We start from the raw sequence: 22750 nt of genomic DNA, 5'->3' as shown, positions 1-22750 counted from the left end.
GGCAAACAGTTAATATACAAACAGTGGTTCTTAACCCTGGCTCCAGATCCTTGACCGGATGGTCAAGGATCTGGAGCCCCTAACCCTAACCGCTCTTTGTATGTAAACTGTTTGCCAAACTCACTTACAAGTAATTAGTGGATGAAAAAGTATTCAGATCCTTCACTGCAGTAAAAGTGCAAAAACCATACTGATGAAACAATCCACGACGAGTGAAAGTCCTGCATTCAAAACCTAAGTCAAGTATGGTAAAATCAGCAAGATCTATACTTAAAGTACCAAAAGTAGAAGTACCCTTGCAGTAAATAACCCCCCCCCCCACCCCACCCCCCAACCCCCCACCCCACCCCCCCACACCCCACACCCCATGCCCCCACCCCACGCCCCTAGGGTTCATTCTGTACACACGACATCATTGCACTTCTGTCCATCCTGGGAGAGGGATCCCTCCTCTGTTGCTTTCCCACAGGTTTCTTCCTCTTTTCTCCCCGTTAAAGGGGTTTTAGGGGGAGTTTTTCCTGTTTCGATGCGAGGGTTCTGGGACAGAGGATGTCGTATGTGTACAGATTGTAAAACCCTCTGAGGCAAATCTTTACAAAAAAAAAAAATAATAAAAAAAAAAAAATTTAATTGAATGTGTGTTTTAATTATGTCATGCTTGTAAATCGTTGTTGGAAATTCTAAGTTGTACTACGGTCATGTTTAATATTTTAATGTGTAAAAATTAGTGCTGGGCAACGATTAAAATATTTAATCGCGATTAATCGCATGGATTTTTTGCGATTAAATGTGATTTATCGCATTGTTATGGCAAAATTCAATAATGAATTCAAATCTAGTGTATTGCTCACTTTTATTTTGAAAGTACTGCTATATGAACAAAAGGGCAATAACATTTGGTTTGTAAACACTTTAAACAAATAAGGTGCTTTTTAACAGCAGTATTCCCTTTACACAGTAGCAGTTAAAATACAGTTATAATGATTCTGATAATAGATATTCAGCTGGTGTTCATAACATAATCTTCATGTGTGTAATAGATGCAATTTGAAATATACACCTTGAAAACTGCAAACCTATCAACTTCTTTTTTTTTGTTAAATTCTCAGTAGTGATAACTAAATGATGCTTATTATACATATTACAAACAAAACACTTTAAAAACTCAACAATATGTATTTTAATATTGTCACTGTTGTAAATTGTTTGATTGCATGATTTACTTTTATTGTGAAGAGCATGAAAACGGAAGTGCTTTTACTTTGAAGAGACAGGAAGTAGAATGGTACGTGTTCTTGACGCTAACAATATTGATGATAAGTAGAAAACCACATGTCGGGTGCAAGAGCGTGTTGTGTTCACTGTAACACTGTAATACTGCAGTTCAGACAGTAAAGTATTCCGTTCAAACAAGGCCACTATACTGCAGAGAAGCTGTTCTGGTTCATGGAAACAGGACACAGTATTGGCCTCCTTGAGAGTTGAGCCTTTAAAAATTCCATGTCTGTTGACAAACCCCCTCAAACCCCCTCTGCCAGCCAGACTGCTCTACAGCATCCCTCTCCAGAAAAGCTCTCTTCCCTTCACACAATGTGTTTTCCTGGCCTCTTCACCACCCAAGCAGTGCTGTGACGAAATCCCAAATAAACATAGCATCTGAGACAGAGGGACGTATCTAGGACAGAGGGTTGTCCTGTCTGTGGGGAACAAGGCAAAACAGATTCTTCTCTGTTGTGCAGCTGCAGCTCGCGTTCATAGCATCACATGACCTCCAGCAGTGTGGAGCAGAAGGCTGAACACTGGACACTCCAATCACGTTCCTGTCACACAGACCAGGACTTACAGTGTAGTCAGTTGGAAGTGCCCTATTTGCAATTTGATTCTAATTATTTATAAAAGCTGCCATGAGAGCCAGACCAACTTTAACTGCACATTCATGCGTATACAATGGGCTACCCCATGTATCCTGGATTCCTTTGGAGCTTTAGTTGTGTGCACCCTATGAGATTAACACTATACTGTATAACAAGTTGCAATCAAGTGGGGGAAGTTTGTCAGGACAAGAAAATGAGGTCAGCAACAGATCTTGTCACAGCCGCAGCGGCTTTTTCCGATGTGATCTTAACATCAAAAATGTATTAACCCCCTTGAGTGTTGCCATGTTTAGTCATGTTTATACCGTTGGCCCTGATCTGCCACCCAGTAAACATACTGATATAACTACCAATGTTACGTATGTGACACAACTGGCTCAGATGACCTGGGTATAACTCAAAGAGGGCTGGAGTCTTGAAGTCACAAGGAGTAAACACCTATCACAAACCATTGAAATGAAAACAAAGTTTTTGCACACTGATATCCGAACACATCAGTGTTCTCTGTCTCTGTCCAAAATTGCTCTGGTGGCTCCTACGATGCACAAACGGTGAAGTGGGCTTTTATATGATCGGTTTGGCTAACTAGTCGCCCAAAGTTTCATTTGATTGTATTATTTTTTGTAAACGCCTATGAGTGCCGGATGAGTCATCAAACTCGGTTTGAAACCATAAAAAAAGACCCTCTAACTTCCGTTTCACTGGGACTCTGCTTGGACAGCCCAATATATTCAGTGCTTTTGGAAATTGTCTTGTATCCTTCTCTTGGATGGTTCTTGTCAATAACCTTGGCATTCTTTTTTTTTTCTATGCTCCTTACTTGATGTCGGTTAAAATAAGTACTTAGAGAAACATTTATGTTTGGGTTAAAATTATTACTTTGCTAATTCATCGTCACGGTCACAGTAATACTTGGTTATGATTCGAGGACAATGGCAGTCAACTGTTGGTTGAAAACGGTCCAATGGTTAGTTCAGCCATCCATCCACCCTGACCTCCTCCCTATGTGGACTTATCGCTCTATAACACCGTCACCTTATGTCCCATCATACTTACTTAGAAGTCTTTGTCACTTCAACAAAAACAGATTCTGTTTTGGGGTACGTTCTTCTGGGGAGGATAGTCTGATTTTGTACCGTTGGCCCCTATGATAATGCCATGTAGTTGGGAGCTTAACCCCTATTCTACTATATGAAGCCCTGTTCCTGTCAAAGCTCTGCTGAGGGTTCTGAGCACCTCTTCCACCCAGTAATAATATGACATTGTTTGACTGTCAAGATATGTTTGTTCCAACTGGAATGAAACAGCGGGAGCAGAGTCTTCATTCTGCATGAAGAGTCTGTCAAGAGAGATTTCTGAAACCCAGACTAATTGAATTCTTTCAGAGCTTGCTCCATATTCCGCGGAGGAGAGTCAGTACAGGCTTTGACCTCTTGAATCCTGATTTCCCCCTTATATTTAAAGTTGTGTTAAAGCGAGCAGTGTTTTTCACACAGCATAGCAATAACACATAAGTGTTTTTTCATTCAGTTCGTTCCATCACTGCATGAAACGAGAAGGAGGTATCCTGTCATGTCATACAGCCCACAGTACTAAATGCTGAGCCTACCGGCCCCCCACAGGAACATGGTCTCTTGTGTGGGATGGACTCAAAAACAGTTAAGTGGGACACAGCAAGAAACCACACATGGGCCTTTACACAACCAGCTGCATCAGAGTCATGGTGACCTGCATGGAAGGGAATCACTGTTTTCTTTGGGACAGTTTCTTTAGTGGAGAGAATATTTAATGAAAACAGTTCACAGTGAGGTCTGTGGATTATCCACAGCATCCTGGACATTGGGAGCATCTCAAGTTGAATTTTCTGATACTTTAACCACTATTCACATCCTTTTTGTCATGCTTTGTTGAATTGCATTTTGCATAATATGTCACTTTGAAAAAAACATTTTCACATTCACACACTTTACTTTTCACTTGCTTTAATAATGTAAGTAATGCTTACACTGTGGCACTCTGCTGTGGTGAAGGAGAGCAGCACTGCAACACCAGCAGGCTGAGGCGGACAAAACACGCTTTAACAACATCGACCCCTTAAATAGTGTGTGGATCGCCCCTGATTCAGATCTTTTGGATCTGCATGGGATATCTCTACCATTCATCCCTCTAGTAGAGTTCCACACTCTTGGAGAATCTATGAGAAGCAGCAGTGAATCTGTTTTCAAAGAAGACCTTGCTTACAAGATTGCAAGGCAGACTTACAGTAATTATTACAGTTAGAATAAAATAAGGATCAGAAAAAAAAGAAATACAAAGCATAACATTTCAAAGATTAAAATTTGTTGGCAGAGTGTATAATAAAAATAAAATTACGGCCTCACGGTTGTATGACAACCAATCATGTTGCAGTTTACATCCATGTCTGTCCAAAATCTCATCACTTCGTCATTTAAAAAAATATATAAAATAAGCATATGAACTCTAGAGTTTTGACCTTTTGTGAGGTCACAGTGACCTTTCACCACCAAATTCTACACAGTTCAACCATGCAAGTGGGTTTGTGCCAAATTTGAAGAATGATCTCAAGGTGTTCCTGATTTATTGGAATTTGAAATAGGAATGGACCAGACGGACGGACAACCCAAAAACATAGTGCCACCAGCCGCGGCTATTGCAGAATAAAAACATGTCAATGCTCAGAGACAGATGATCTGGACAAAGTCCACCATCCTGATGGTCTGAGGAAAGAAGCTTTTTCTGAATCTTCCTGTAAATGGATTACTGAGGAGTTTGCCTGATAACTGTATACAGTAACTGCCTTGTAATTGAGACATACTGTATGCCTTTAGGGTTAGGGTCCGTCCTAATACCCACACTTGAGGTCTTGAGCACTTAAGCACCCATTCATGCAACGCCAAGTAATAGACAAGTGTCTCCCAGGTTAGTAAAATGCCCATACTTTATGCACACTTTTCCAAATACTCTTGAGTGGTAATCAGAGCGAAGTGTGTCCCACAATTCAACATGGTCTGCTGCACAACACTGGTCCAGTTGTTGATGGTTGTGCATCTGTGTGCTGGTTTTAGGACCCACATTAATCAACAGGCATGGTTTGTAAGGCATGAAGTTTGTAACACGTTGGATGTATGCACACAAATGTTATGACAGAACCTCCACACATGGTTATCATTTATTTTATATCATCTGTTCTTCTTGATGGGACTTTTAGCAGACAGAAACCATTCAATTCGACAGAGAAAATCACACCGAAACCGATCAACATGAAATCATTTTGTGTCTCTTTTATGTTCAATAGATCCACGTGCTGTTAACACTACTCAACAGGAAAACAGGCCAAGGAATTGTTGCATTACGTATTATAGTTTTATGGATTTTATGGTTTTACGATTTCTTTACTTATTTTCATAATGCCTATCTTTTATAGTTTTTATCTCACAAGGCATGTGCAATATTGTTTATATCTTTATTCCTTATTGTGTTATCTTCTTTGTCTTGTCTGATAAATGTCTTTTTGCTGTAGCACTATTGCCCAAGAAAAATTCCTCCCGGGAACAATGAAGTATGTCTTTAAACTCAAATGATACAAATATATTGTATCATGTCGAAAAGAGCAAAGCCCTCTGGGGAAGAGGAGGAAAAACAGGGAAAGCACAGAGGTAACGTGATGTTAGCAGTAGTTACCGTTGAAGCAGAATGCTACTAGCTTACTTTGGCCAATAGCAACATTTGGTTTTTAATAAATAGAGTTAACAGCAATTACTTCAACCTTAAACTCCCACCTACAACCTTGTTTTGAGGAATACAGTCAAGTGTGATCAGCATATCTTAAAGACATAATGCTATTGCAGTTTCAGTGTGAGTGCATGAACGAAATGATTGGTGGTGGAATTTGCTGTGATGCAACAGGCACCAGCTGAAACCTTGCCCTGGGGCTCCACATTGGTCAGGTCCGGGTCTGGGACTGAATGTTTCTAAGTAAGATACTGGGCCGAGGTGGATGGTGGACTTAGGCTCTCATCAACATCAGCTTCTCTCACCCAATGTTTTTTTTTTTCCATTCGCCTTAACTGAAAAGCTGGAAAACCAGTGAGAAGAGATCTATCAAATGTTCAGGAGTGAGTTGCGAACATACAATATTTAATTATTGTCTTTGTAGATCAGTTACAAAGTCCTACGGACCTATAACCTTGCCGCCTTTTTCACCCATAAAATATACAAGCAGGAAGGAGGGGGAGGGAGGAAAAGCAGACAGGGAAGTCAGATAATGCACTTTCTCGTCAACTACTAGATAACAATAGTCAATAAACAGGGTGGTTGGGATAGGATCAGCAGGTAGAGGTGGATTATTTGGTCCGTGGGGGTTCAGTGTGGTTTCAGTCAGAGAGAAGGCTCCCAGAGAGGAACTCACACATATCATTCATTGTATCCTGGTTTATATTCAACCTGTTGTTTGTTATCTCTGCCGGGCCATCACACAAGAAGCTGTTCAGAGAGAATTAACTATTTCATTCACAAATGGAGCCATGTTTGACTTCTGAATGGATGGATACAATAATATAACTTATTAAACCGCTCTGCAATAACTGAATGGCTTGGCAGGACAATTACACGCTTTTGCCTGTTCTCCATTAGTTGCCCAATTATACTTTTGACTGATAGAGGGACAAATTAACCCAAAGTCAGTTAATTGCAACTGTAATTATATTTACTTAGAGCTTCATAAAACATTTGAGAGGAAGACACTACAAACGAATAAGGTAAATATAGATACTTGTTCATTACTTACATTAGGACAATTCTTTTTTTTGTATTACAAGTTTTCTGAAATGTGAAGTTTAAATATGCTAATTATGCATTATCTAATGGTAACTTTTGGTGAATTCAGGAGAAATATACAGAAAACAGACAAAGTAGTAAAAGAAACCCCCTAAATTTGTAATGAGATCCACGAGTCAGAATTTTTTTTTTATTGAGGCAAAATAGCCCATAATATTCTAAAATATATTTATATTTTTTTAATTAAATATAACTTTTGATCAATCAATCCATGAATGCTTTTGAATCATTCAGTTACTCAACTATAAATGCTCCAGTGGCTCAGTCCAGGCTACCCAGCATGGAAGTTAACCTCCGAAGTGTTATCAGTAAGTGGAAATGGTCCGTCTATTCAGGTGTAGACCAGGGTCGGCTGGGGTTGAAGACAGTTTACTGCTGTGGGTTAATCTGTAACATTCACCTGGGTTATCGTCCTTGTCCGCCCACCTCATTGACTGACAACACACTCATAATGTGGGTCATTTCCCGTCTGCAAAGAGGAAACGTTACATCGTATATGTGATGTCTGAGACATAAGAAAGCTAAATGCGTTTTATAAACTTTCAATAATTACTGGGACATGCGTTAGACTTTAAAAAAAAGAAAAAAAAAGAAGAACAAAAAGCCTCCTCATAACCTCAGAACAGGTGCATCTACAATTGTTTTGCCCCTCAAGGACTACAAATGAACTACAAGAAGCTTTTACAGCGCTCTGAAGTCAAAGGCTCGTGGGAGGAGGAGTTATGTAATAATACAAACATCAGAATTGTCCCGTTAGAGGACCCTCCTCCTCCTGATACGTTACAATCACAGCGAGCTGCTTATAAAAACGGTGACACGTAGACTCCGACACACATCGCGCGCACCGCACTGACCCACTTGTTATTGGCCCACTGACTCGCTCTGACTCGCTCTCAAGGTCCGGCCGCGGACCTCCCCCTCTCTCTTCTGGACACGTTCACGGGACGCAGAATATGGGACAAGAAGCGAGGCCCAACTGGGACAACCCGGTCCAGTTCGTTCTGGCATGTGTGTCGTATGCAGTTGGACTGGGAAACGTGTGGCGTTTTCCGTACCTCTGTCAAATGCACGGTGGAGGTAAGTCACTGGTTCCAGACTGGAGACCCTTTCATAATATAGGCCCAACACTGAACAATGACAGGACTGTGTCTTACAGTAGAGCAAACAATAAGCCTGTACATAATATCATGTTGTTTAAACTTCCCACACAAGGGTATTTCTGCCCTTTTCATTTTGCAAATTAAAAATAAATAAGATTTATTTCTGGCACAGGGGAACATTTTATTCACCGGTTTATTGACTTGTTGCCATGCTGAGTCATGCAAGGTGCGCTGTTTCTGTATAATCAAAGGGTTCCACTCAATGAGTTACTGTGAATGACTTGTTGCAGGTCATAAACTATAATAGAACCGGAATTAGTAGACATTTATACTGTATGTAGCTTATCAACAGACTTTACACTTCAACTGCTGCTGTAGCACCAGAGCGACGGGATAAGAAACAACGGGGAGATGTGATCCAGGGCAAACAGAAGTACGCAGCAAAGTGATACACACAATTACAATTTCATGGGTTTCTTCTTCTCTAACTGTCCGTGAGGACACAGCACAGGAAAGCAATTTGTTTCTGCTAACTTTATTTCTACTGTATGAATATGACATTTGTCAATGCGTTTAGAAATTACAGCGCAGTATAGTACTGCAAAGGGAAGAAATATCGATCTAGTTCATCTTTCAAACGTGGCTGTTCTATAAGAAGAAAGAGTCTGCTGTCTTCTTGCAATAACTACACCGATAATGCAATAGCTTATAACGCAATATTATTACATAATGTAATGTATTTCAATCTAATCAAGCTGGTCCCCTCCTTCAGTTAAAAGTTTGGATATTTCTCTGTAAAGAGGGCTAAATAAAACCGATCGCACAATTGCTCGCTGTAAATGGCAATGGATGCGCTTGTTTACACTATATAGATGTGAGGATATTATCGGCCCATGCTCTACCCAGTTCTTTTAAAACGTGACTTTGTTTCGTTAAAGCAGGATTTGCTCCAAATCACATCACACTTGTATTGCCATGTTTGATTCTTTTTACCCAACAAAAGTACAAAAGGAAAGGTGTACAAGTAAAACTTTGCTCAGTTGCATCATACTGAGAGGGAAAACACACATGTACTGTATGTAAACACAGATATACTCCAGCACTTGTCGGTAACAAAAAACGGTTGTTTCTATATATAAAGATTTGTGTTTGAATGAGAACGAAGAGTTGATCTGTAATGTTTCTCCCTACTTCTCCTGTGTGGAGCGGTGAGGATGAAACAGCAGGTAAGAATTACAGGGGCGTTGCCAGATCTCATAAAGCAGGTCGTAGTGTCCAGAGTAGATATGCAGTGTCATGACGGGAGAATTGTTCTGTCTTTATTGGGTCCTAGTCACGGATCACTAAACAATGAGCACACATCTACTGTAATTACTCTCCTTAATGTGGAATTTTGGAGCAGGAAACCAGAGAGACGCGTGACAGCCTGCTCTCAATGTTTGACAACTCAATGATGATGGTTCACCAACTCCACCAAATGTAGTCAAAATCATTTATACTAAATATGATATTCCTATTCCAATGATGCTTTGATAGTGTGCAAATGGTTCAGATTTATGGGAGACACTGTTAAAAGCCAACAAAATAATTATTAATTAATTAATTTTTAAATGACTCTTAATAACAAAAATGATGTCTATAGTGCTGTAGGGCTTTGATTTCAAGCTTTTTATTATATAGTGCACATGAACTTGAACTGGAAGTTGGGGGGAAAACGTCCAAAATCGGAGTTGGGTAGATGTCCAAATAAAAAGAAGAAATGAAACCTTCAGCAGTGGATCAATGCTGTTTCACAGGTTCATCATTTCTTGCTGTTTCCGTATGAAGTTTCCTGTATAAACGATGTAACTGTAATTCTTGAGTTACGGCCAAAAACATGTCTTGTGTGGTTACAGTGACCTTTAACAACCACATTTTAAGTATGAAGAAATCTGCCCGAGGTGTTCCAGAGATATCACAAGAACGGGATGGACGTAAAGTCACAGTGACCTTTGACCTCCAAAAAACTAATTGGGTTATCCAGAGTGGGTGTTTATACCAAAATGTTAAGAAATTCCCTCCAGGCATTCCTGACATATCACGTTGAACGAGTATGGACGGACAGACGGACAACCCGAAAAACATATTGCCTCCTGCCACGTCTATTGCCGCCTCACAGGCTTAAAATGACTGCTATAGATTGAATGTTTTATCAGTTTCATCATTTTTTTGTTTTCATTATGCCACACCTCTTAATGCCACGAGTGTTATCTTTCAGTAAATCTGTGCTACCCTAACCCCTTCAAGAAACCAGAGGGACAAAATTCTTTGCTCCACATTTCCTGTTTAAAAAATGAAGGCCTAGACTAGCAGCAAAAGTCATGACGTTTAGGCTTTTACTGTTGTTGTTTTTACTACTATACTATATTTCCTCCTTCAGGGGGGTTCTTGATTCCATATTTGATCATGCTGCTTCTGGAGGGTATCCCCTTATTTTACTTGGAGCTTGCCATTGGTCAGAAGATGAGCCTGGGCAGCATCGGGGCATGGACTGCCATCAGCCCTTATTTGGGAGGAGTAGGTAAGTGCTGACTGAACTGACTGACTGTACTGACTGTGCATCCATGCAGGTTTCAGGACATAATCACCGCATGCAGACACAGTAGTGACGAGGGAGCGCCCTCACCTTTCTGGTTGGCAGATAAGAGAACAGCATGTTGGATCGGCATCAGTGATAAGCCAACACGCCGGACCCCACTTTTATAGTATACAATATACGATATACGATATAATGCTTCACACAATATTTGAAGCAATACTTTTCAACACTATTAGACGATGACACAATTCTGGCAACTCTTGACTTTGTTAGGCCTCGTTCACGGGACTTGGTTTTTACGACATAGAGCTTGTTGACTCACATGGATAAACTGACATGGAAGACTTATGGGTTAATAGCTAGTTGTAGAATAAGTAAAATGTGAAAATAAAGTTATCCTATGTAATGATTTTGGATATTTCTTCTATAATTTTCTCGTTTTAGGTCTTGCTAGTGTTGTGACGTCCCTGTATCTGTGTCTCTATTACAACATCATCAATGCATGGAGTTTCTGGTACCTCTTTCATTCATTTCAAGTGAGCTGCTAATTAACAAACTACTGTAATTTTTTGTCATCAGCCGATACTATACATACATATATTTAAACTGTCGGATATTGCTTGGGCAGTGAGCTAACACGCCAATACTGTTCTGTGTTCACTCCATTCTCAGTCAGTCCTGCCATGGGCAGAGTGCCCCCTCAATTCCAACCAGACGGGACCCATAGAGGAGTGTGAGAAGGGGACACCCACCCAGTACTTTTTCTACAGGGAAACGCTGAACATCTCTCCTTCTATTGAAGAGAATGGAGGCATTCATACAGGCCAGGCAATGTGCCTTCTGCTGGCCTGGATAATTAGCTACCTATTCATTGTCAAAGGAATAAAGTCAACAGGAAAAGTAAGAGTGCTCCAAGTCCCTCAGACTGCAAATATTGAAAGCATACACGCTGGGAGGTATTCCTTGTTGTACATGGTTTGGGTCTAGTCAGCCAATTGTAACTGACAACTTTTAAGATACAATTGGAAAAATCTACTTTTCACTGGTTGGCTAAAAACACAGAAGCCGACAGCACGTTAGCGCGGCATTCACTGCAGAGCCTGTTTGTTACCGTAACCCACTGACAATGTTATCTTCGCTTCACTTGTTCAACTAACACTAGCAGTTTTGATAGCTGACACTCGACTGTCCTACTGTTATTACACACATGTGAACTAACCACAGACACAGTGAGTGGATATTTGGCGTTATTTTTGGCATAAAGAAAAACTAATTTTGTGGCCTGTACAATCATAGGGAAACACTGCATTCGGTTTAAAGAAACACAGGTATCTTCTGTTTTAATTTAATTTACTTAATCTTGTCAGTATCAGCATTACTCATTGTCGGAAAATAACGGCACATTAATTAGCTAACCACAGTCAACAGTTAGTTTAGTATAAAGCACCAATGAGGACTTGGATCTTAAATGCAGAGTGATGAAATCTCCACATTATCAAAATGAACACAATGACTGCAGCTGTAACAACTGTAATGTCACTGTAATATGTTGGAATCACAAAGGAACCAAATATATTCATGTTTACATGTTTGTTAGCCATATGAAAGATCTTTGCCCATGCAATCACATACAAGTACAGGAAATAACAATTTACATATTTGTTAGACCTGTAGACCAAAACTGGCTCACTGAAAAAGTTACATTTAAAGAATTGTGTAGCATGCAAGTGTTAGACCAGAGTAGTGGGATGATAGTGGGGGATATGATGATAAGTTGTCCAACAAGCCACCCCCCTTTTCCCACGCATTCACTCCCATGTTTGAACTCTGACCCTAACTTTGCTGTTTGTCTCCACCTGTAGGTGGTGTACTTCACAGCCATATTTCCATACGTGGTACTCTTTATCTACCTGATCCGGGGCTTCACTCTGCATGGCGCCCTCAACGGTGTCGCGTACATGTTCACACCGAAGGTAAGGCTATGTTGGAAATTGGACAATAGCCATACTGCCATTGAAGCCGAGAGATGTTATCTAACAAAATAGAGTCACTATTGCGTATCAATAGTAGTACAAATTGTGAGATATGTATTCCTTATGTATTGTCATACCAAGGACAAGGACAATACTCGATACTTGATAGTGCCCATGGTACAGGCCGGACAATCAATAAAATATGACTTCTTAAAATGTAAGGTGTAATGTTTTGTTCTAATGTGTGCTTTGTGTGTGTGTGGTCGCAACTGTGCCCATATGTGCATATGCGTCTGTCTGCTTTCAGTTGGAACACCTTACCAACCCTACTACATGGATCAACGCGGCCACTCAGATCTTTTTCTCTCTGGGTCTGGGTTTTGGGACGCTCATAGCATTTGCCAGCTACAACGAGTACCACAACAACTTTGAGCGCCAGGCCATCATTGTTTCCCTCATCAACTGTGGAACCTCCATCTTTGCCAGCATTGTCACCTTTTCCATCTATGGGTTCAAGGCCACCGTCAACTACGAGAACTGCTTGGAGAGGTGTGTGTGTGTGTGTTTTTTCCTGACGTGTATATGTGAGTTCACCCTGACAACTGTGTACATGCATGTGCCTTAAAAGAATATGCAAAGGCTGTGCGTATGTGCACACTATAGCTGGAGGTAATTTTATGGTTTAATTTTTTGGGTTCCTTGGATTATTTTTTTTTTGTATTAATGCAATTAAAATGTGAATTTTTCTTCTTATGTGGATCACTTGCATAAGGTTACTGATGGATGCAGGTGAATGTCAGATGGAAATTATGCCAGAGGGTAACTTAGACCAGTAGGCAGAGCGATGGGGACGGAAGGATACAGGAGCCCACTAGAGGGGATAAAATGTTTAGTTACTTCTTGGCAGAATTGATCCACCTGTGTGCGGTGCCAAGTGGCGTGGATGTCACCACGGGTGTGCTGAGTGAAAAATATTTCATATTTAGTGAATACCATCCTAAGCATCCTATGGCTGCACGGGGCTTAGCGTGATATGGAAACACCTTAATGACATTTGGAAGTGTTGTACAGGCCATACAGGATTTACTGATTATCCATCCATCCATCCATTTTCCTCCGCTTATCCAGGGTCGGGTCGCGGTGGCAGCAGGCCAAGTAGGCTGACCCAGACCTCCCTCTCACCGGCAACATGTTGCAGCTCATTCTGGGGGATCCCAAGGCCTTCCCAGGCCAGCTGGGAGATGTAATCCCTCCAGCGTGTTCTGGGTCTTCCCCGGGGTCTCTTCCCAGTTGGACGTGCCTGGAAAACCTCCAGTGGGAGGCGTCCAGGAGGCATCCTAATTAGATGCCCGAACAACCTCAGCTGACTCCTTTCGACGCGAAGGAGTAGCGGCTCTACTCCAAGCTCTCTCCTGATGACCGAGCTCCTTACCCTATCTCTAAGGCTGAGCCCGGCCACCCTACGGAGGAAGCTCATTTCGGCCGCTTGTAGCCGCGACCTTGTCCTTTCGGTCATGACCCAGAGTTCGTGACCATAGGTGAGGGTAGGAACGTAGACCGAGTGGTAAATTGAGAGCTTTGCCTTCCGGCTCAGCTCCCTCTTCACCAAGACGGTCCGGTGCAACACCTGCTTTACTGCTACAGCCGCACCGATCCGTCTGTCGATCTCCCGCTCCATCTTACCCTCACTCGTGAACAAGACCCCGAGATACTTGAACTCCTTTGCTTGAGGTAGGCACTCCGTCCCCACCTGGAGGGAGCAATCCACCGGTTTCTGGCAGAGCACCATGGCCTCAGATTTGGAGGTGCTAACTCTCAAGCCCCGCTGCTTCACACTCAGCTGCAAACCGCCCCAGTGAATGCTGGAGGTCACGATCCGAGGAGGCTAACAGGACCACATCATCTGCAAACAGCAGAGAGGCGATCCCGAGACCCCCAAACCTGACGTTCTCCGCCCCCAGGCTGCGCCTAGATATCCTGTCCATGAAAGTCACGAACAGGACCGGTGACAAAGGGCAGCCCTGGCGGAGGCCAACAATTTACTGATTAATACGATTTATTAAGATTTATTTAGAAAAATATTCAAGCCATACTGCTGGACCAGATGAGAGATGAGGGACAATTGTGTTCTGGAAGAGGTGTTTAAGATGTGGGATGCATCATTGATTTTGAGAGGTGATTCTGTGAAATCTCCACCAAGCTGTCAGAGTCAAAACCTTTGTTGAGCTCGCCAAACAACGGTGGTTTTAGATATAAGACTGATGAATGGGAGGTCTGCAAGCTCTAATACATTGTAGCTGATTAGAGAGAAAGTAATGGAGAAAAAAGTTGGGGGCTTCAAGATCTTCTTGTTCTTCTCATAATTGAGAGTGGGAGTAAGTTACTTAATTGTTATATCCATGTCAGACCCATTCATACAAGTCTACTATCCATCTGTATCACTGTTTGAGGATACTTCAATCTGCAGTGTAGTTCATGAACTCAACTGATCAACCTAGAAAATATACTGAATTACATCCAACAAGAAAAGTTTCAGTTTTACATCTCTGTCCATATTCGTGCTCCCTTCCTCTTGATCACCCACACTTGGACTCTTTTCAGTCCATTCTCAGTGGGATAGTAGTCTGCTGAGTATTTCTTTGATTATTGGATCTTCCAGTCTAGCTCCTCTCAGTCATTTTCCCACCTTGCCCATGCTCCCTGCTGCCAAATGTCCACCATCCTGCTGTTCTGTTCCAACAGCCCACACCTCCTCCAGGACTAGTCGGCGTCTGTCCCAGGCTTTCAATTAGTGCGGTACACCTGACTTGTCCACAGTGGTGAGTGAGGTCTCAAACTCCCTGTTGGTTGCTCGGATAGTAGCTGTATTCCTGAGGCTACAGTTGAAGACTTTGCCCAAGCTCTCAACTGGTTTCTCTTTGATGGAGAGATGGAACTTTGTAGCTCCTCCTTGCCCAGGCGGTGTGCTTTTCCAGCCTCTGGAGGATCCACCTGCTGGCCTGTACTGATTTTGTGGTGACAGTGAGGTCATCCATGAAGGCTCTGAAGGGGGGCTGCCATAAACCGGACTCGGTCAGGGGACCCCTGCACTTTGCCTTGGTTGCCTTGACCGACATTGTAAGGGAAAGGGCAAAAAGAATAACAGAGATTGTGCACCCTGTTATGATGCCCTTGTCCAGCCGATGCTAGACTGATGTCATAGATCCAGATGTGGAGCTAAGCTGTAAGTTACCATAGTGGTTGAGGATGAGGTCCTTTGATCTTGCTGGGAACATGGTAATGGTCCAGGGCCTCCTCAATCAGCTTGTGGAATATTGACCTGTATGCATTGACGCGCTTAACATTCTGGGTGATGGTCAGGATGAAGACAGTGTACTCTTCATGTAACGGCCCTTTTTATCCCCTCTTCCAGGACACGCGTACTACTGCTGAATACATTTGATCTAACAGAGGACAGCATCAACATGGACAATGTCTTTGAGTGGATCGAGAAGCTAAACACAACATACCCAGCGCAGTTTGCTGAAATCGCCAACAAATTGGAAGGCTGTAACCTGGAGAGCGAGCTAGACACTGTATGTTCCCCATCATTTCAATTTGTCTTAATATGTGTAATTATTAATATATTGAGAATACAATTGATTCACACATATTGCTAGACACAAAAACATGTCAAAAGAAAAACAAAAGAACAGTGCAATCAATGGCAATAAGTTTCCACCTAATTATTGTAAAAATATAGCACCTGCAGTATAAAGATTGCGCTGCTTTTGCTGCCGCTAAACCTTGACAAATGAAACAGAAAACCCTACAATACTCAAAGATCCTGCAAACGGTGAAATGTACCCCTAACTGTGCTGCCAAGCAAACAGCTCCTCGTGCTCCTGTGTTATTTGCAAATAATTAAATTATGTAATATTCATATAGTTTGCGCAAAATTGTATATTCGTTTGGCCACTTGAAGGCAGCAGAGACAAGTTGTGAGCACAGCAATCGACATATCCTCACCTTTTAAGTCGATATTGCAAATTTGTTAGCAAACAGTTGCTTATTTCCATATCCTGCAGTTACAGAGCAACATTATCATTCATTTGTAGCTGTGTTTCGATCCACCTGACGATTGGACTGTAATGAACCTATTTTAGCTCTGTTTTTGATCTCTACCAACTCCTGAGTATCTTTAGCTGCTAACTGCTCCACTATGTTCATCGGCTTCTCTCCGATTGTGTCTGATTGCTGTTTGCTGCTGAGCAGGTAGTGTACAGCGAGAGCTTTTTCTCTGAAAACAGCAGCCATGTGCAGCTAAAAACAGCACCATGAGAGCGGCGAAAGTGAATCTGAACGGTAAATTTGTGGGCCGGACAGCTGAACTGAAACAATTTATAAAGCTCTGTAGAGCCGAGGGGAGCAGCAGGTTTATAATTACTAAGAGCGACCCCTTGCACATTGTCACATGGTTTTCACATTGTTACAGTAGAAATACTGATTCTACCCAATTTAATATTGCATATACGTTAAGGTGAGTGGGTCAAGACAGTTTAATATTGTTTAAGGCTTTGATAGGGACAAATGATTATCGATAATGATAAACACTTCCTCTGTGATGATGGGGGTCCTGTATGATTAGTGCATCAATTGTATAAAGACAGAACAAAAATTATTAGATATCTTTGAATTGTTGGAAATCCTTTTAAAAGAGTGAAGGAGAGACGTTTTTGAAATTGGGTGCGCAAAACAAGATATGGATTTTCTTTTAAATATTGCAATAACAGTTGAAGAAGAAACCATGTAAAGCAAGAGGCAGAGAGACTGATTAGTCCCGGTGGACAAAATGTAATGCTGCCACAAGACCTGGTGGGTTTTGAGCAATGTGTGCTAACTAATGACTTAATTGCTTCTACTTCGTAGAGCAAAAGTCATCTGAATGTAGCAACGTTCTCTGAGCCCAATTCAGAATCCATTCCAGTCATAAACTGTTCGTCTCTCTCTTCTGTTTCAGGCAGTGGAGGGGACGGGTCTGGCCTTCATTGTGTACAGTGAGGCCATTAAGAACATGCCAGTGTCTCAGCTGTGGTCGGTGCTGTACTTCTTCATGCTCCTGCTGTTGGGAATGGGCAGCATGCTGGGCAACGTCACCGCCATCATCACCCCGCTGCGGGACTTCAAGTTCACGTCCCACATCAGCGACGACTTGCTCAACGGTAAGATCCAGGCTGATGTTGATGGAAAATGTTGCCACGGTCAGCCTTTGTGTCCGTCAGTCCCAAAAAGCCAATCGCCATATTGGTGCGTTTTGGTGGATCAACAAGTACTCCGATCATTTACTCGAGTAAAAGTAGTAATACTAGAAATACTCTGATACAGGTAAAAGTCCGGCATTCAAAATCGTACTTAAGTAAAAGTACATAAGTAATGTCATCAAAATTGATTTAAAGTACAAAAAGGGAAAGTATTCATTATGCAGAATGGCTTCTTTCAGAATACTATTTATCATAGGATTATAATAATTAATGCATAACTGTATTCAGCATTTTAATGATGCAGCTGGTAGAGGTGGAGCGAAATTGAATTACTTTTTTAATTTATCCCCAGGGGTCAATAAAGGTTTCCCTATAATAATACATCATAATTTATGAGTTGATCATATTTTGTATTTAAAAAATCACATAATATAAAAACAAATTTAAGTCTGTACAAAGTAGCAGAAAATGAAAATTAGAAGTACATTATAATTGTACTTAAATATTGACTTGAGTAAATGTTACTTTCAGCCGCTGGTGCTGATCATACTGGTTGTGGTTACAGACAAAGTACTCTACATTATATACATACACTTGTTTACATCCCTTCATATACACATGTCTGCTGCAACATAGTATGTGTTGCTATGCAGCTAATGTTAAAACGTCCTGTGCCCTGTGTTTCGCTCGCAGGTATAGTGTGTGTCTTTTGTCTGCTGCTCGGCCTGGGCTTCACCACCACGTCAGGGAATTACTGGTTTGTCATGTTCAACGACTATGGAGCCAATTTCTCCCTGCTCTTCATCGTCCTCATCGAGGTCATAGCCATCAGTTACATCTATGGGATTAAAAGGTTTGTGTGCGGCGGCACCAGCGTTGCCAGATGTACGATCATCATCGTATTTGTACGATCATTCATTTTGTGCACTGCACAACATACGATCAATAATGCCAAAAGTGCCTCAATTTCACCATTTTGTGACGCTTACAATTAGTAGTTGGTTTTAGTCTGAGCTATTTCATTTGAATTAATTTCAGGACAGCAAACATTGCTACGTCAAGGCAATGTGGGTAGATTTGCAAAATTACAAATGTACACCTAGTTTTTCTCAAGGTTATGACTTGTGTACGATAATCTTAAACCTCTGGTTAGATAGTTTAACATTTCCCACATTTGTGTGCCTTCAGTTGGCTCCACTAGTGGCTAGTATGTGAATTGAATACGTTATCTTCTCATTTTAGGTTTGAGAAAGACATAGAAGACATGCTGGGTCATCGTCCCAACTGGTACTGGAAGATCATGTGGGCAGGAGTCAGTCCCCTTCTCCTTATCACCCTCTTCATCGTCTACATCGTCAAATACATCCAAGGAGGGACACCCACCTACCAGGCATGGAACAAAGAGCTGGTGAGCTGTGGCTTTTTTCTCCTCCTTTACTGATGTCTTTTATGTATTACTTTTTATCTTTCTATCTTATCCATTTCTATCTCCAAGCTGGTTCACATGTGTGCATGTGGAGGGGTTAAATTGGGCCGGAGAAAGCCGGAGGACAGATCCGCCTCCTTCTGATGTCCAAATTGCGATCGCACAGCTGTGTCTCCTTCAATATCATATTATATCATATCTCATGTTATCACCTCACCTAAACAAATGTCATTACAAATAAGACCACGCCACCAAGCCACTTCTTAATGAAGAACTACTACGACTACTATTTATAAATATTATATGGGGCAGGGCTTCTCGACCTTTTGGAACTTGTAAAAGGCCCAATTCTGATTGTTAAAAAGATTCCGAAGGCCACCTTTCCAAATAAATGAGAAAAAGAAAACAACATGACAAAAAAGAGAAAAACAAAATATAAATCATTTACCATGCAATAAGGATGCTACTCTTACTTAGCTGGTGTCATTTTACGCCACGTTGTCTGGTACTGACTGCGGCGTAAAAGCATACGTGTGAATATGCTACGTTCAGAGCTGGTGATGTAGTATGAAAAGTGAGGACAGCTACTTATGGTGGGTGGGTCAAAGAAACACAGGACTTTCAACCAGGAGACCGGCGTTTGTGTTGTTGAGTTGTTTTGAGTTACGTCACAGATGCTTGTGACGTACTTTCCATACTTATGTTAAGTTACTAAGTAACAACGTGGCGTAAAATGACACACCAAAAGCCTAAAATGTGTTAACTAGTCAGCTGTAAAACATAATCTAAATTGACTCACTAATTTGAATGCAGGTCTAAAGTGTGCCTTATAAAATAAGATTAGCCTTTATTGCCTTTAAAAAGCACAGTATGCTTGGGGGCGGGACTACCTTGTGATTGACATGACGTTGACGGTCTGGAAGTTGTCCGTGTTTTTGTCTTAGAACTTGAACCCTTTACAGTGTGTTTTCATGCGGATGATATTATTGGTTTAGAATCTTCCTCAATCACTAAAAAGTATTTTGATGCACATATCAACGGGTAGCAAACTGGAAAAACTCAACATAAATAAAAGGTGTTTAGTGTTTCAGATAAATCTGTCTGCAGTGGTGTAATGTAGTCACGACGGGTCCAAGAGCACGCTGTTATGATGGGCACAGCCCGCTTGCATGCACACACACACACACACACTTTTCCTACAGCCTCTTATGTTTGAAAGGCACAACTGCTCGCTCGGCTTGACAGATTTTGCGCCCTAAACTAGCTACAGTGTATCTTAGCGTCTCGTCACATGTTTAAATAGAGACTTGACCTTGTACATCAATATTCATATTACCCAGCAATCATGATTGCATATATGGAAAAATACCAAAGAAAATTAGAAACTATTAATTTAATTGAATAGCTTTTTTTATTACTTTTTGTAGTTTATAAAAATGGCTGTAATTAACTAATGTGTCAAGTCAAAGTGCTAAATGTAGCTGTGGTTTCCTCAGGGCAAGTCGGTGGTGATGGAGTATCCCGTCTTCGGCCAAGTCTTCATCGGGCTGCTAATGGTGTCGTCGGTCAGCTGTATCCCCCTCACAGCTCTGTATGTCTACTGCAGGGAGAGGAAACATGGAAACCATCACATGAGGCAGCGCACTGTCAACACGGTATCTACTTAGTGCCCAGATGATACACCGGGGGGTTGATCACCTTCCTTCCTCGACGCTTCCATACATCTGTCCCTTCAGCTGAACGCAGCGACGACACGCAGCGTCACCGATTGGTGTTGGGTACATTCAGGTTAATGTATTACTGTACAGTTTCCATCAGTATTAAAGTCAAACTTCTGAACCAGATTCCAATCAATACTCTGTGCACTTAAAGAGAAGTTCAAGTTGTATTTGCAACATTATATTACAGTTTGTTTGATTGCCAAACATTTAGAGCAAATGTAGTTGAATGTAGGACGATATGTAGCTTACTCAGAGGGTTATATGTTTGAGTATGGTATTCTTTTTTTTCATGTCTTATACATTGCAAAAATGTCATGTTATTCATATTCAGCCATAGATATTAATGTCTCAACGGAGTGAACTAATTCAGGGTCAAATCAAGTTTATTTGTAGAGATGCACATTCCCGAATGGGATTAAAGTCCAGCGATAGGATTACAGAAAGTTCAGCATTACTGCCACTAGTAGTTAATGCTGTTTTTGAGAGTCATTATTGTTGAAATATGAAAGAAGGGGCCATTTACATCACTAGTACCAAAATATGACTTTTTTATTTTAATGTAGTGCTTAAAAAATATCACTCCACTTTGGCTGAAAAGTTGAAATTCTTTGAAGATTATAACCTGTTGGACTCAATAATAGACCGAGTAGTCAACTAATAATAGCTTGTATTGAGTTTTCTGGTAAACGGATTTACACATGTGCTCCAATGTAAGAAGGTTGTACAAATTGTCTGTTTTTCCTATATATTTAGTATTTGTTGAGAAGTAGCTTTCTATCTGTCCTGTCCTGAAAGGGCTGGATATGCTATGAGACCTTATCTGTAATGTGTGTGAAATGGAGAGCAGATAAAGTCACGTGTATTAACCAGTAATAGATCTAATGTGGTAAATATAGTTTGAATACTTAAGTATTTGCCTTGCACAGCCTCAAATATGTAAAATGTGTACATACTGTAGATACGTGTGTCATCTAATGGTCTAATGATTGGAATGCTTCAGAAATGTGATTTCTTTTCTTCTTTTTGTGCAATTGGCTAAATGAAGTGAGTTAGTAGTAACTGACTGTCATAGACGATGAACTAACTAGTTTGATGTTAATTAAAATGTAATCAAAAGTTCCATTAACATACATCATGTCATGAGTAGTATTGTAATCATTTATTGATCTTTCTGCTCTTAACTTTTATGTTGAATGGCGGAAGATACATTTTTTATTAAAGACAAATGTTGATGTTAATAATGGACATGTAGTCTCTGTGTGCGAGTGAATGTGTGTGTGTGTGTGTGTGTGTGTGTGTGTGTGTCTCTAATGCAAACAATTATCACTGAATATGATATTCTGATAATACAAATACCTTTTTGTTGTTTGACAGGACAATGAAAATGGCCATTTGCCAATACTCTAGCTACTCTGAGCAACTAAAGCCACAGTGAATTATGTATTGCTTGCTACATTGCTGTTCACACATGAATATAGCGTCAAGAATATTACCACGGAATGACAGAAATAATATTGATCTTGAACGTTCTCCCTTGACCTCTGAAACAGTGGCTTCACAAAGTGATTGTCAACACCAAGTCCAACCTACTTGTTGCTTCTGAAGCTTTCAAGCGTGCCTCTTGGCTTTCTTCAGCAGATGGAGTGGCTCATGGTGGAGGTGGTTTAGTGATTGGTTGTATACTGTATGTGTGGAGGTGATGGTAACCCCTGCCTAATTTCAAAGATGATCTCCCTTAATGTGTGTTTTTGTCCTTTATGTACCTGTGTGAGTAAGGTCAAAGACAAATTCTCATCACCTTGCAATCGGAAAAAACAGAAAGCTAAACCGATCATGATTGGCTTCCTTGATCTTTTCTCTCAAAATCTCCCCCGTTGGAGTTAACTTGCACGTGGAAGATTTTAAACCGGGACAGCGGCTTCCACAGTCTCACACACACACACACACCGGTATCTAATTTGAACTTTGAGCAGTAGATAAT

The 22750-nt window shown here is 41.1% G+C and overlaps 1 protein-coding gene across 1 annotated transcript; it reads left to right on the top strand.

The window, feature by feature from the left end:
- Positions 1 to 7552: 7552 nt before the first annotated feature.
- slc6a20 (solute carrier family 6 member 20) lies at positions 7553 to 22007 on the top strand. Its single transcript, XM_031868654.1, has 11 exons — positions 7553 to 7808; positions 10251 to 10391; positions 10854 to 10945; positions 11082 to 11309; positions 12272 to 12382; positions 12690 to 12931; positions 15795 to 15957; positions 17382 to 17583; positions 18316 to 18475; positions 18865 to 19030; positions 20545 to 22007. Exons 1-11 carry the CDS (start codon positions 7685 to 7687, stop codon positions 20713 to 20715), a joined length of 1800 nt encoding a protein of 599 aa, XP_031724514.1. The 5' UTR covers positions 7553 to 7684; the 3' UTR covers positions 20716 to 22007.
- Positions 22008 to 22750: the final 743 nt, after the last annotated feature.

This window comes from Anarrhichthys ocellatus, unplaced genomic scaffold (assembly GCF_004355925.1).
Source record: "Anarrhichthys ocellatus isolate YVR2014 unplaced genomic scaffold, GSC_Weel_1.0 scaffold43, whole genome shotgun sequence".
In the NCBI taxonomy this organism is placed as follows: Eukaryota; Metazoa; Chordata; class Actinopteri; order Perciformes; family Anarhichadidae; genus Anarrhichthys; species Anarrhichthys ocellatus.
This window is presented reverse-complemented; position numbering and strand designations above follow the sequence as displayed.

Excerpts from the sequence above, each read along its gene's own strand:
- slc6a20 (XM_031868654.1), top strand. The coding sequence starts at position 7,685 with ATGGGACAAGAAGCGAGGCCCAACTGGGACAACCCGGTCCAGTTCGTT. Across the intron at positions 10,392-10,853 it reads CCCTTATTTGGGAGGAGTAG|GTCTTGCTAGTGTTGTGACG; the intron begins GTAAGTGCTGAC and ends TTCTCGTTTTAG. Across the intron at positions 11,310-12,271 it reads GAATAAAGTCAACAGGAAAA|GTGGTGTACTTCACAGCCAT; the intron begins GTAAGAGTGCTC and ends CTCCACCTGTAG.